Source organism: Aquarana catesbeiana, linkage group LG05 (assembly GCF_042186555.1).
Source record: "Aquarana catesbeiana isolate 2022-GZ linkage group LG05, ASM4218655v1, whole genome shotgun sequence".
Classification (NCBI taxonomy): Eukaryota; Metazoa; Chordata; class Amphibia; order Anura; family Ranidae; genus Aquarana; species Aquarana catesbeiana.
In genome coordinates this window covers 38,401,830-38,417,626 of record NC_133328.1, presented here as the reverse complement: position 1 = coordinate 38,417,626, position 15,797 = coordinate 38,401,830, and the positions used below count along the sequence as shown (strand labels likewise).

General features: G+C 40.3%; 1 protein-coding gene across 2 annotated transcripts in view; it reads left to right on the top strand.

Moving 5' to 3' along the window:
- The first annotated feature begins 605 nt into the window (after nucleotides 1–605).
- HEPACAM2 (HEPACAM family member 2) overlaps nucleotides 606–15,797 on the top strand; it is a 173,362-nt gene continuing 158,170 nt past the window's right edge. The window contains exon 1 of one of the 2 annotated variants that reach the window (XM_073629605.1): nucleotides 606–1,047. In XM_073629605.1, coding sequence (XP_073485706.1) covers nucleotides 987–1,047 — 61 coding nt within the window. In that variant the 5' untranslated portion in view covers nucleotides 606–986. The remainder of the gene's footprint in view (nucleotides 1,048–15,797) is intronic. The other variant, XM_073629606.1, reaches the window with a different exon arrangement.

Below are 15,797 nucleotides of genomic sequence, written 5' to 3'. Positions count from 1 at the left end.
CAGTGCCCGTCAGTGCAGCCTCATCAGTACCTATCAGTGAAGGAGAAAACGTACTTATTTACAAAATTTTATAACAAAAACAAATAAAAACTTTTTTTTTTTTTCAAAATTTTCTGTATTTTTTATTTGTTTAGCAAAAAATAAAAACCCCAGAGGTGATCAAATACCACCAAAAGAAAGCTCTATTTGTGGGAACAAAATGATAGAAATGTTGTTTGGGTACAGTGTTTAATGACCGCGCAATTGTCATTTAAAAAGCGACAGCACTGAAAGCTGAAAATGAGCCTGGGCAAGAAGGGGGGGGGGGGAGTACCAGTATTGAAAAGGTTAAATATTTCTTGCACCCCAAGCGCGTGTAACAAACGCTCGTTTTGCTGTGATACAAATGCGCACCGAAAAAAATGCCCTGTGACCGCAAAAAGTTCTGGAGCTACTTTGGGGCGTTTGTTGTGCGTAGGGCTGCCCCAGGCGTGACGCACGTTAATGTGTGAGAGGGAACGCACATTCCTGCTACGTTCAGGCGTGAATGGGGCATTACGATGGGCATTGGGCGAAGAAAAAGCCAACAGCAGCTGATCAGCAAATCATTAATAAGCGTAGCCACAAAGTGCTCCCTGTCAGTTCATTTACACTGACGACAAAGCGGCGGCGTTGTGATAAGCGGTGAGGAATCACAACTATTCATGTGGAAAGCCTGCCAGGCTGAGTCTAAACAACCCCCGGTGGCTGTGGGCTGGTTTCATCCAGGGAGTCTGCCTGGAACAAATAATAGTCCCCATTAGCCGGCCTGGCCAGTGCACAGTAAACAGTGATCTAGCAGGTGTTCCTTCCCCTATAGGCTCTGTATGCACATTCAAATCACCTCAGGGAAGAGGCAGGCTGGAGTCTGTCAGCTCTCTGCTGATTTGCCTGGCAAATCCTTCAGCAGCAGCAGCTGTCGTCTCCAGGAGTCACTCAGGAGCTGAAGTCACAGACAGGATGCTTCTATGGAGCGCCTCTCTTGCACACGCCACTTTCTGAAGTGCTGCATGTACATCCTTGTATCAGGTAAGTCCCTTTTAAATTCCATTTTTAACCCTCGCTTCTAACCGTGCCACCATGATGTGCAGTCACCCAGGGCAACCTGATGTCGGTGAGCTGCAGATGGGTTTCTACGGATTACCGCGCTCAGCACATAGTCTTAGCTCCGTGTGGTGCTCCTCTAAGGAAACGCTAAGTGATAAATGTCCCCAATTTCCAGGACCGCTCTGGATTTAAAAAGTTGTACCTGCAATATTTAGTCTCTGCAAATGCTGGAGATTACTTTTTCAGACAGCATTGTGATAAATTCCTTCCTTTTCCACATGTGTGATCTGTGTGACATTTGCCGCTATGACCACTTTTAATAATTTTTTTTTTTTTTAGAAAGTATAACATTCATTTTTTTAGAGAGTCATTTTTTTATATAATATTAAATAGATTAGATAGTAAATAAATAAATAGATAGTACGTTTAGGAGATTTTCTTTTTTTTTTTAAGGGGTATGTATGGGTGTTACATTCACCGTCAATATGTGTGACCTGTGTTGTATTTGCCACCATGGCCACTTTAAACACTCTATTTTTTATGTATAAATATACTTTATATATTGTATAATACATCATTTATATATTATATAATCATATATATAAATATTATATAATAAGTATTACAAAATAAGGTTACTTGGATAACTATTGTCCTTATTATAAAGATACCTGGATAACTATTGTCTTTATTATAAGGATACCTAGATAACTATTGTCCTTATTATAAAGATACCTGGATAACTATTGTCCTTATTATAAAGATACCTGGATAACTATTGTCCTTATTATAAAGATACCTGGATAACTATTGTCCTTATTATAAAGATACCTGGATAACTATTGTCCTTATTATAAGGATACCTGGACAACTATTGTCCTTATTATAAGGATACCTGGATAATTATTGTCCTTATTATAAGGATACCTGGATAACTATTGTCCTTATTATAAGGATACCTGGATAACTATTGTCCTTATTATAAGGATACCTGGATAACTATTGTCCTTATTATAAGGATACCTGGACAACTATTGTCCTTATTATAAGGATACCTGGATAATTATTGTCCTTATTATAAGGATACCTGGATAACTATTGTCCTTATTATAAGGATACCTGGATAACTGAAATAGGAGAAATGGCCGCACACCACTATAATGATCCAAGATCCTTAATTAGGACATCCCAAAAGACACTACAGGAACCGAATGCCTGGTAAATACCAGGTTCCTGTAGTGTCTTTTGGGATTTCCTAATTAAGGATCTTGGATCATTATAGTGGTGTGCGGCCATTTCTTCTATTTATGTTATACACGGAGGCGAGCCGGGGCGGGCACCCACTGGATCCATCAAGCTTCTTCTTCTCACCTGGAGTTCTTCTTCTTGTTCAGTCCATACCTGGATAATTATTGTCTTTTGACATAATCTTACGCTGGTGATAACCTGAGCTTCTGATTTTCATTGTTGCCGATATTTCGATTTTTTTGTATTGAATATTTTCAATAAAAATTTTGGAAATCTAAATTAATGTAAGGTTCAGAGATTTGTTTTTCACTATCTTATTTTCTTTTCTTTGGTTTTTAAGAAATATGTATGGGTGTTACCTGTGTTATGTTCGCCTCCACAACTACTTTTAAACATTCATTGTTTTTTTAAAGAGAAAAATATATATATTTTTTTTATTATTAAATAGATGTGAGGTTCGAAGATTTGTTTTCCACTGTCTTATTCTATTTTCTTTTAGACGTTCAATATTATGAGGTAGATGTGAGGTTCGAAGAATAGCTTTTCACAGTCTTATTACATTTTCTTTTAGTGGGTTCAAGGAATATTGTATGTATGGGTTTGGTTTTACAGTTATTAAAGAGGATTTTTTTTTCTTTTAAAGCTGAAACAGCTATTTTATATACCACTTGATAATTTAAGGAAACAAAGTGGTCTAATGGGTAAATATGGAATTGAATCAACCAAGATCTAACAACAAAGACTATTGAAATATTTCTAAATGCTGAAAATGTGTGGATTGTTGGAAGCCATGGAGATACCAATCTTGTTAGGCAGTTTAGTGAATATTTGTATTGAGATGTTGTAAAAGTCCCCATTTCCAGGGACAGTGTTGGATTTTGAAATGTTGAACCTGGATTTTTTTGTTTGAGATTACTTTGAGGACAGTGATGCAAAAATCCTTCCTTTTCCAAAATAAATTAGCTTTTTCACAATTTTATTCTACTTTCTTTGGGTGAGAAATAAGTAAGGGTTTGGGTCTGCATTTATTAAAGAATATTATAAATGTGAAACAGCTATTTTATATAGCGTCTTATCCTGTAAAGAAACAAAGTGGTCTTCTGAAAAAATATGGAATAGAATTGGCCAAGATCTTGCTAGCAACAGAGTCATTGGAAATACTTTTAAATGCTGAAAATTTGTGGATTGTTGGAAACCAGATACAAGTCCTGACTCCTGAACACCAGTTTATATTTGGAGTTGACATTTATTGATAATGACACACTTGATAGTATAAGAAAATAAAATGATCTTTTGCTAAAATGTGAACAAGAATTGGCCAAAATCTGGCTAGCAACAGTGAACTTGTGGATTGTTGGAAACCCTAGGGATATAAAAACCATGGAGATACAAGTCCTGAACACCTATTTGTGGTACATTTGTATTAAGGTGGCATTTATCGGCATACTTTAATAAGGCTCCTGATATAAGGTCCCTAGTAGGGATGCGTTCAGGCATGTTCAGACACGCCTGATCCCTAGTACCAAAGCTGGAATGGGTAAGACAATAGTATTGTGGTCTTGCTTCACTGGATCCTCAGTTCAGCCCCCACCAAGGACAGGACATTTTATGCATGTGGTTTGTTAGTTCTGCTTGCATTTGTGAGGTTTCCTCCAAATAACCTCAAGAAGTAAATGCCCCCTATTTCCAGGGACAGCATTGGAGTTTGAAAAGTTGTACCTTGTTTCTGGAAAAAATTGAGATTACTTTGCACACAGTGGCATAATGAAAGCCTTCCTTTTCCACCACAGGATTTCTGTTCACTATCTTATGAAAATGTGAAACTATTTTATAAAACACTTTATACTATAAAGTGTTATATAAGGTTTCTCAACCTTTTCAACACAAAGGAACCCTTGAAATAACTTTCCGGTCTCGGGGGAAACCCTGATAAAAATGACAATATCTACAACTCATGATACATTAGTGTGGTGGCCATTGGGAAGAATGCTCCTTTCACTTGTGGTCATTGGGAGGAATTCCCCCCTTATAAATAGGTAAAAAGATCAACGGTGTCGGTGAAAACTTATTTGAGAGGCAGAAATTGTCATTGCTCAAGGAATCCCTAGCAACCCCTGGAGGAACCTTAGGGTTCCACAGAACCCTGGTTTAGAAACTTTGCTTTATAGTGTATAGAAACAAAATGGTCTTCTGATAAAATATGGAATTGAATTGGCCAAGATCTAAAAACAGAGCCTATGGAAATATTTGAGAACTTGTGGATTGTTGGAAACCATTGAGACAGGAAGCTCATGGGGATACAAGGACCATGAAAATATCCAGGCCATGGAGATACAAAGACCACAGAGATATGAGTCCTCAATTCCAGTTTTGGGTATATATGTATGGTGATTGTATTTTTTAGCATACTTTAATAAGGCTCTTGATAAGGGGTACCTAGGCTAGAATGACAGTTAAGACAATAGCACATGGTTTTGTCGTCCTTGGTCCTCAGTTCAGTCGCCAACAAGGAAAGGACATTCTCTGCATGTAGTTAGTTCTGCTTGCGTTTGCAAGGTTTTCTCCAAAGGCCAAAAATATACATGTAGAGTCAGTAGCTTCCACCTACTTGGCCCCATTGTGCGTCAAGGGCTCTTAGCTATAAGCTCCTTCAACTTCATGGACTAATGTGAACAGATCAATGTTCTACATCAGGGATATGCAATTAGCGGACCTCCAGCTGTTGCAGAACTACAAGTTCCATGAGGCATAGCAAGACTCTGACAGCCACAAGCCTGACACCCAGAGGCAGAGGCATGATGGGACTTGTAGTTTTGCAACTGCTGGATGTCAACTAATTGCATATACCTGTTCTACATAAACTGCTGTGGGAGAAACGCCAATGCTATATGAAGATAATTAGGAAATGTGGAATCGTGAGTTCCAACATGAGCTCCCTGATTATAATTAGGTTTTTGGATATAAATTAAGGAGCATGTTTGCTTCTTGAACTGAGGATATCATGGCTCACTTCCAGTGTTTAACTGCATGTCCCAGCGCTCCCCACATCATTTAATATACAGTTTTATCTAGGTGGCATTCATCAGTATGGAAGTTCATCCACATACAGATCTTTATCTTTCAACAGCAATATTTACTGTGAACAGCTGTGGAATCACCACAAACAACAAGGCACAAGTCAATGGATAGGCAATTAAAATTAAGGGGGCAGGAGAAGTTTTTTAGCTGATTTAACTGCAAAGGATATTGTGGCTCATTCCCCCTGTAGAACTACAATTATCAGCATTCCCCTGCTTCATTTAAAACACAGTTCTACCTAGCTGGCATGCATTGGTATGGACGTTCATCCACATACTGACTTTTACAGGTAAACAGCAATGTTTTATTTATTAGCAGCCGTGGAACCCCAACATCCAGCAGCACACAAGTGAATGGATAGTTATTTGTCGGCATTAAAATTGGGGCGCTTATTACAGTTGCTTGAAAGAATTGAAGCTGGCACTAAGAAAGTAATAATAATATTTAAATTAGTTTTTGATTATTACAAATTGGTAATTAGATAGTAAATAATACTTTGCCCAACATTGCCAATGTTATACCCATTGGAGGAGTCCCAGTATTTGCCAAATATAACCAATTTAAAACCTATTAAAGGTTTCCCAGCATTTGCCAAGCATTGCCACTATTATGTCCATTGGAGGCATCCCAGCATTTGCCAAATATTGCCAGTTTTATACATTGGAGGAGACCCAGCATTTGCCAAACATTGCCAGTATTATACCTATTACAGGAGTCCCAACATTTTCCAAATATGTCATTATATGTCTGTAACATTGCCAATATTATACCCATTGGTGGAGTCTGAGCATTTATAACACACATACCCCTGGCGATCAGCTATTCTGGCCACAATTGCTGTACTATATATTTGGATCTCCTATTATCCAATGATAAGTCCTGGACTCAGTAGCATTTGCCATATTTATATCAGGGTCAGCATTAGCATTAGTTGGCACAGATGGCTTTGAGGCATCTGCCTTTTTACAGTTTTATCAATGATTCACTACTGAGTGCTATGGAGCCCCGCCGTGCTCAATGCAGCCATACACGTCGTACTGTCACCACACTGCAAATGACAACTGAAGCCTAAATTTCTCATTTTGCTGTCATCCGGTATCTAAGCCAATACCAGTTATAATTCCCTAGAACAACGGAGGTGATTTTGAGACACAAACCCTAAATGCAGTCAAATCCAGACGTGCCGACATACCCACACTGATTCCTTAAAAATATTTCTTCACTCCATTTCTCTCTAAATTAACTGACTAGTTGGCATGGGCACCTCCTCCAATTTTGCTCCCGTTGTTTGTGGCCACATTTTTGAGAATAAGCCCCTTTGACCTCAATGTTAACGGTAATTAAGTGAATTTGCTGCTTCGCCCTGCATGGAAAGAGCATAGATTTATTTTAAAGTAGGTTTCTAGCCATATTATTTCTTTATATTGAGTAACAGAAGTTGAGGAACTTTAAGTGCCATTGTATACTGCCATATTTTATTGTAGCATTCTTTACTTATTTTTCATATTACTAGGCATATTTAACATTTTAATATTTATTGTTAGAGTATACATGCACTTTATTGCATATTTATTGCATCACAGATCAGATATATATATATATATATATATATATATATATATATATATATATATATATATATATATATATATATATATATATATATATATATATATATATATATATATATATATATATATATATATATATATGTATATGTGTATATATATATATATATATATGTGTATATATATATATATATGTATGTATGTGTATATATATATATATATATATATATATATATATATTTAATTTTTTTATTTTTGTAAGTGTAAGAATTGTTAAAAAAAAAAAAATATAATAATGATATACATTTTGTTTTTGTACTAAGTATAAGAATTGGTCAGAAAACTGTGTATGTGTGTATATATATATATATATATATATATATATATATATATATATATATATATATATGTATGTGTGTATATATATATATATATATATATATATATATATATATATATATATATATATGTATATATATATACAGTATATGTATGTGTATATATATATTTTTTTTTTTTTTTTTTTATTAAGTGTAAGAATTGTTAAAAAAAATATATATATATAATAATGATATACATTTTGTTTTTGTACTAAGTATAAGAATTGGTCAGAAAACAATAGTTCTTAGTGGAAAGAGTAGAGAAACAAAAGTGTGTCCAGTCCCTAGGGATCGCTGTAGCCCTCCTACTAGCTCTATAATATCACAGTACAAGTATTAATAGGTAATCAGCCCATAGAGGTAAGATCCGGAGAGAGGCAGCATGGATACGTTGTGCTCAGACTCTAATATTTATAGCTTGAATTATTCAGCGACCACATCTGTCATTCATATAACCGCTGACAGCAGGGAAACAATGGATGTTACCGTTTACAAATCCTTCCTTTCATGCTGTATAGAGGAGACTTTGTATGTTGAGAGTCTTAAATGATTCATCAATGGACGGTCTGGCCTTTCACTTGTAATTCTTTTTTTAAAGGGAATCTGTCACCTGTGAAGCAAAATCCCTCATCGGTAATCACTGGAAGGAAAAGGAGAAAATCCCATTCTGTACAGGAGTATTAGAAAAGGATTTAAAGTGATTGTAAAGGTTTTTTGTTTTTTTTTAACCACCTTCCGCCAGCCATATAACAGAATGACGTGCGCAAAGTGGTTAAGTTATCCTGACTGGGCGTTATATGACGTCCAGCAGGATAAGCCACAATCGCGCGGGGGCGCGCGGCGATCGGTGATGTGGTGTGTCGCTCTGACACACAGCAACTCCGATCGTGGTAAAGAGTCTATGACGTAGGCTCTTTACCACGTGATCAGCTGTGATCAATCACAGCTGATCGCAGCGTCTAACCAGGAAGTGCTTTTCCTCGGCTTGCGCTGACAGGAGAGACGATCGGCGGCTCTTCTGTCAGAGGGGGGGAGGTCTGCGCTGATAATTAGCACATTGATTATTAGCTCCACCCCCATCAGAGGTGCCCACCACATCTGCCAATCACTGCCCATCAGCTGGCAGTCAGTACCCAAAGTGCCAGTCAGTGCCCACCTAAAGTGCCCATCAAAGTGCCAATCAGTAACATCTGCCAGTGCCCTTCACAGGTGCCACTTAGTGCCCATCAGTAATGCCTATCAGTACCTCATCAGTACTGCCCATAAGTGCTGCCTGTTAGTGACCATCAGTGCCGCCTATCAGTGCCCATCAGTGCTGCATATCAGTGCCGCCTATCAGTGCCCATCAGTGCTGCATATCAGTGCCACCTATCAGTGCCCATCAATTCTACATATAAGTGCCTCCTCACCAGTGCCACTTTATCAGTGCCAACTCATCAGTACCCATCAGTGCCACCTCATCAGTGCCCGTCAGTGAAGGAGAAAACAAAATTTTATAACAGAAACGAAGAAAAACTGTTTTTTTCCCCCAAAATTTTGGTAGTTTGTTTAGCAAAAAATAAAAACCCTAGTGGTCATCAAATACCACAAAAAGAAAGCTCTATTTGTGGGAAGAAACATATAAACATTTTGTTTGAGTACACTTGTGCATGACCGCACAATTGTCATTCGAAGTGTGATAGCGCTGAAAGCTGAAAATTGTCCTGGGCAGGAAGGGGGAAAGTGCCCGGTACTGAAGTGGTTAAAGAACAAACATGCCATACTTACCTGCTCTATGCAAGGGTTTTTCAGAGCGGCCCCAATCTTCCTTTTCTGGGGTCCCCTGGCGGCTCTCCTGGCTACTTCTCTTCATTGGGTGCCCCCACGGAGAGCTATCCCTGGGGGCACTCATGCGGACGCAGTCCCGAGCCTTGCTGTGTCCATTGACACAGGCAGCAGGACTCAGCCCGCCCCCATGTCACGGGATTTGATTGACGGCAGCGGGAGCCAATGAATGCTTTCAGCAATAGAAGTGTTAATAGTTTATTTTTTTATCAATAATACAATGATAAATGAACAGAAGAAAAATCCAAATCAAATCAATATTTGGGGTTAGCACCCTTTTGCTTTCAAAACAGTATCAGTTCTTCTAGGTACACTTACACACAATTTTTAAAGGAACTTGGCAGGTACAGTAGGTTGTTCCAAACATCTTGGAGAACCAACCACAGATCTTCTGTGGATGTAGGCGGCCTCAAATCCTTCTGTCTCTTCATGTAATCCCAGACACACTCCATGATGATGAGATCAGGACTCTGTGGGGGCCAAACCATCTCTTCCGAGACTCTATGTTCTTCTTTACATTGAACATAGTTTTTAATGACATTGCCTTTTTTTGTTGTTGTTGTGGCCCTCCAGCAGAATAAATTTGGGGCCAATCACACGCCTCCCTGATGGTATGGCATGATGGCTAAGTATCTGCCTGTATTTCTCAGCATTGAGGACACTATTGATCCTGACCAAATCTCCAACTCCACTTGCAGAAATGCAGCCCCAAACTTGCAAGGAACCTCCACCGTGCTTCATTGTTGCCTGCAGACACATTATTGCACCGCTCTCCAGGCCTTCGGCAAACAAACTACCTCCTGCTACAGACACATATTTCACATTTTTACTTATCAGTTCAGAGCATCTACTGCCATTTTTTTGCACCCCAGTTCCTGTATTTATAGTTGCGTTGCTTAGCCTTGTTTCCATGTTGGAGGTATTGCTTTTTGGCCGCAATTTTTCCATCAAGACCACTTCTGGCCAGACTTCTCCAGACAGTAGCTGGGTGTACTTGCGTCCCACTGGTTTCTGCCAGTTCTGTGCTGATGGGACTGCTGAACATCTTCTGATGTTGAAGAGAAGTAAGCATGATGTGTCTTTCATCTGCTGCATTAAGTTTCCTTGGCCGACCACTGTGTCTACGGTCCTGAACATTACCACTTTCCTTGTGCTTCTTCAAAAGAGCTTGAACAGCCCATCTTGAAACCCCAGTCTGCTTTGAAATCTTTGCCTGGGAGCAGTGGCGTCAGCAGGGGGGGCTCACCGTGGCTAAAGCCCCGAGTGGGTCCCCAAAAAGCCCAGAGTCTTGAGTGGGCACCGTGCTATTTATAGCCCCGAGCGACCTTATTATGAGCGCCGCCGAGTGCCGCCGAGTGTGGCCGAGTCACATAGCAGGTCCTGCCTTCTGGAGCGACTGCGGCGCTGATGGACGTCCCACTGGTCCAATGGTGGGACCGCGGGACGTGTGACGTCCATCATAGGCGTTGCAGGCTCCAGAAGGCAGGAATTACAATGCAGATGCCACGTGAGATCCCCGCTCGGCACTCGGCTCTCCTCCTCTCCTCCGGCTGCCTTATGTGAAGATGGGTGCGCACCGCACACCACGGCTGAGCTGCTGCTGCAGGACACATGAAGTCTCCTGGTCAGGTAGGTCAATGTGTGTCACTACTGTCAGTGTATGTAGGTCAGTGTATGTCAGGTAGGTCAGTGTATGTCAGGTAGGTAGGTCAGTGTATGTCAGTGTATGTATGTCAGGTAGGTCAGTGTATGTCAGGTAGGTATGTCAGTGTATGTCAGTGTATGTATGTCAGGTAGGTAGGTCAGTGTATCTATGTCAGGTAGGTCAGTACATGTCAGGTAGGTAGGTCAGTGTATGTATGTCAGGTAGGTCAGTGTATGTCAGGTAGGTAGGTCAGAGTGTCAGGCAGGTAGGTCAGTGTGGCAGGCAGGTGAGTTTAGTGGTCAGCATTGATGGGCACCGGTAAGCCAGGCAGCAACCAGCAAGTGAGCTTACCCCCTGCCACACAACCACACAGTGTGTTATGTTGCCCCCCTGCCCAGGGACTCCTGTGGTCCAGCCTGTACCCCATGATCCCTCTGGTACGGGCGGCTTGTGTGTGTGTGAGAACGGCGGGGGTGAAGGGAGGGGCGGTGCAGAGCGTATGGCGGCTATTGGAGAAGCTCTTGGTAGGGGATCCTGAGGAGTGGCTAGGTGTCGGGAACAGTACCTGGTGCTGGGGAGAACCCTGCTCCAATGGATTATCAGGTGAGCAAAATCAACCTATCTACACTGTTCATGTGGGGGCCGGGGGGGGTGAGTAGTGCAGGAATCAGGTAGGTCAGAGTAGTGGTCAGTATAGAACTCAGGTAGGTCAGTGTAGTGGTCAGTATAGGAATCAGGTAGGTCAGTGTAGTGGTCAGTATAGGAATCAGGTAGATCAATGTACTGGTCAGTATAGGAATCAGGTAGGTCAGTGTAAGAATCAGGTAGTTTAGAAGTGGTCAGTATAGGAATCAGGTAGATCAGTGTAGGGATCAGGTAGGTTAGTGTAGGAATCAATTAGGTTAGTGTAGTGGATAGTGTAGGAATCAGGTGGGTCAGTGTAGGAATCAGGTAGATTAGTGCAATGGTCAGGTAGGTCAGTGTAGGAATCAAGTTGGTCAGTACTACTGTACTAGTGGAAGAGACTCAGGGAGTGCTAAAAGTCTGGCAGGGGGGTGCAAATTTCTTGCCTTTTCCCGGGCGCTGACAACCCACGCTACACCACTGACTGCATATATAATTTGAGGAAAATATGCGTATAAAATAGTTTACCATTTGCCAATAAAAAAAATATGTCCCCGGATTTCATTTTAAAAATTTGGTCACCTTAACCTAAAGTAGAGGGTGCTACACCACGACAAAGAATATCGGATAATTGATCGTTCTTTGCATGCTAGTCTCATATCAAAAACCAATAGGTTACTAAAACTATTGTATTGTAATGTATTCTTTCATTTCCAAGCATTTGTGGTCTTGGTCATACAATTTTTTTCGTACAAATACTATACTAATTACATGAAAATCATTCGTTTTGTTATTGTACGAGGAAAATTTTCGTGCTTGACTCTCAAAAGCTGTGTACTAACGATTGGATTATTGGACAACCGCTGCGAAAACAGTATTTTTTTGTCCGATTTTCTCATTGTGTGTACTAGGCATAAGTAGCAGAGTTTGTCTGTTCCTCACCCACTCTTAAAGTGTTTGTTACCCTAACATTTCATATTCCTAAAATGTGGCTGCTGTACCATGTACTTGTATGAGAAAGTATCCTGTTCTCTTTGTTAGGTCGGTGTTAGGTCAAATGTTTGTACAGTACAGTATGCTGACACACCAATTGCATACCTCCCAACATTTTGAGATGGGAATGAGGGACACCTACGTATGTAGGCATAGGACACGCCCCCTGCCACACCCTCTTAAAGGAGAATTAACTAAAACAAAAGGTTAATTAAATCCACAAGTGCTTTTTTTTACCACTAATATTCCTTTATATTGGCTTCAAAATTTACAAATGCACCACTTTAGAATTTGGATGAAAGGTTTAGCGCTGGGAAACACTTTTTGAAAGATAAAAAGTCCATTTTAAATACAACTATATGGATCAGACTAAAACGAGGGACAAATGAGGGGGAACGAGGGACAGAGGGACAAATCAGTGACAGTCCCTCAAAATCAGGAACAGTTGGAAGGTATGCAATTGTGCCCGGAACAAGCAAATCCAATGGTAGTGTGAGGACATCCCCTCAGAGGACTATCATCTGCAGTGACTTTTCTTGTTCATTTGCTTTGGTATATCAGCCCCAATATCCCGTATTTATCATGCAATTTTGTGTGTTTATTAAATCTGACCTCCGTCCTCCCCGTCAGTCTTGCACAGTTGAACAGGTTTCTCTCCTGGACTGGAATGGCTTCCTCTGGTTTCTCTGTCTCAATCTTCAGTTAATCTAAGATGAATCTTTTGTTGTCTGTCAACAGCGGCTGTGTTTTGGTCTTATCTGATCCGGATGGTTTCCATTCATATTTACACGCCTTGCGTATTCCAGTAGGTGGTCAGTACACATTATTCAGAGATGATATGAAAACAGAAGGGGAACATCACAAAACCGTGTTTTATCTGTCAAAACGGGAGCCGGAGAGCTATGATTGAGAATATAGAACCTAATAAAGGGGGGTTCCGCCTTCCAGTGATACATTTTATTTGTTTTCTCCCTTGACAGTTTTAGCAAAACATTCCAGACATCGAGTGTATTTAACTCTTTCACTGCCGGGGCCATTTTATGTTTTTTATTAATATTTTTTTCTTGCACACGTGTTAAAATGGAAATTTTAGGCCCGAAGATTACTTAAACACTTGACCTCCGGAAGATTTACCCCCTTTATGACATTTTGCTCCGATACGGCCCTGCATTAGTTTCACTGACAATTGTACGGTCGTGCAGCGTTGTACACAAATGAAATTTATGTCGTTTTCTCCCCAAAAATAGAGCTTTCTTTTGGTGGCATTTAATCACCACTTGTTTTTTTTTGTTTTGTTTTTTTGCGCTATAACCAAAAACAATTTTGAAAGAAAAAACAATATTTTTTACTTTCTGCTATAAAACATATCCAATAAAAAAAGGGAAAAAAAATCTAATTTCTTCATAAATTTAGGCCAATGTGTATTCTGCTACATATGTCTGGTTAAAAAAATCCTAATTAGCGTATATTGATTGTTTTGACAAAAGTTCTAGCATCTACAAACTATTGGATAAATACTGGAAATATAATTACATTTTTTTTTTATTAAACTAGTAATGGCGCTCTTTACCTATAACTCTCTACAGGCCCTATGACTCCCTTTTTTGGGACCCCGGCTTTTCCGCCAGCCCTTCACACCTCAAGGTTTGGGAATTGGAACCTCCAAGATCATAGGAGAACAGCTCGGATTCTTCAAGCAGACCCTTCTTTAACCGCTTCAGCCCCGGACCATTTGGCTGGCCAAAGACCAGAGCACTTTTTGCGATACGGCACTGCGTCGCTTTAACTGACAATTGCGCGGTCGTGCGACGTGGCTCCCAAACAAAATCGACGTCCTTTTTTCCTCACAAATAGAGCTTTCTTTTGGGGGTATTTGAGCACCTCTGCGGTTTTTATTTTTTGCGCTATAAACAAAAAAGAGCGTCAATTTTGAAAAAAAAGCAATATTTTTTACTTTTTGCTATAATAAATATCCCCAAAAAATATATAAAAAAACATTTTTTTTCCTTAGTTTAGGCCGATATGTATTCTTCTACATATTTTTGTTTTGTTAAAAAAAATCGCAATAAGTGTATATTGATTTGTTTGCGCAAAAGTTATAGCGTCTACAAAATAGGGGATAGTTTTATGGCATTTTTATTCATAATTTTTTTTTTACTAGTAATGGCGGCGATCAGCAATTTTTATTGTGACTGCGATATTATGGCGGACACGTCAGACAATTTTGACACATTTTTGGGACCATTGGCATTAATACAGCGATCAGTGCGATTAAAAATGCATTGGTTACTGTAAAAATGTCACTGGCAGTTAAGGGGTTAACACTAGGGGCAGTGAAGGGGTTAATGTGTGTCCTATTACGTGTTCTAACTGAAGAGGGAGGGGACTGTGCAGGAAAACTAACAGATCGCCTGTTCATACTCTGCATGAACAGAGGATCTGTCAGTTCTCCCCTCAGAGAACCGGAAACTCTGTGTTTGCACACACAGCTCCCAGTTCTCTGTGTTCCCCGAGCGATCGCGGAAGCCCGACAGTGATCGAGACCACCGGGCACTCACATCGGCTCCGTGGGTGAGCAGGGGGCACGCACACGCCCCCTAGTGGCCGTCTATGGTACCAACGTACCATGATGGCAATTCGCCTGCCTGTGCCATTCTGCCGCAGTATAACTGCGGAGGACGGTCGTAAAGCAGTTAAAGCGGAGTTCCACCCTGAAATTTTTTTCCCCATTAACAGACTCCTTTTAACCTAAAAGAAACATTTGGAGGAATTTTTTTATGTATATACTTATATATACTTACCAGAATCGCCCTGTTGCTATGTAGTTCTCCTAATCTGCCACTTCCTGGTCCGCGAAGCTCCCTCGTCACTTCCTCCCTCGCCTATGCTCCTGGGAAATGATGTGTCATCATTTCCCAGGAGTCTGTGGGCAGTACTGTGATCAAAAATCGTGGTATTTCCTGACAGGAAATGACGTGATTTAAGGCGGATCACAGCGCCATTTTTAAAAAGGGAAGAAAGCCCCTTGTTGCCATAACAGGGCGGGACCTTCCACCGTCGCCGCCCGTTGTTATGGCAACTTTAGAAACAATCTGGGCTACGGCCGCCGGTGAATCGCGCATGCGCGAGACGAGAGGTGCATGCTGGCTACCCAGCATGCATCTCGCCTACGCTTATCCAAGAGTTAGCGATTGGGCTTCACATGCCCACAATCATGATGGCAATGGCTACAACAGGACGGAAAAACTTGCGGGTAGAAATTTAATATTTTAGCAACATCCTTTTTTTAAATTGTATAATCATTTTTTTATTTAAGAATGAATTAAGCACTGATCATTAAAAAAAAAAGAAAAAAACGACGCGTGCTTTCGT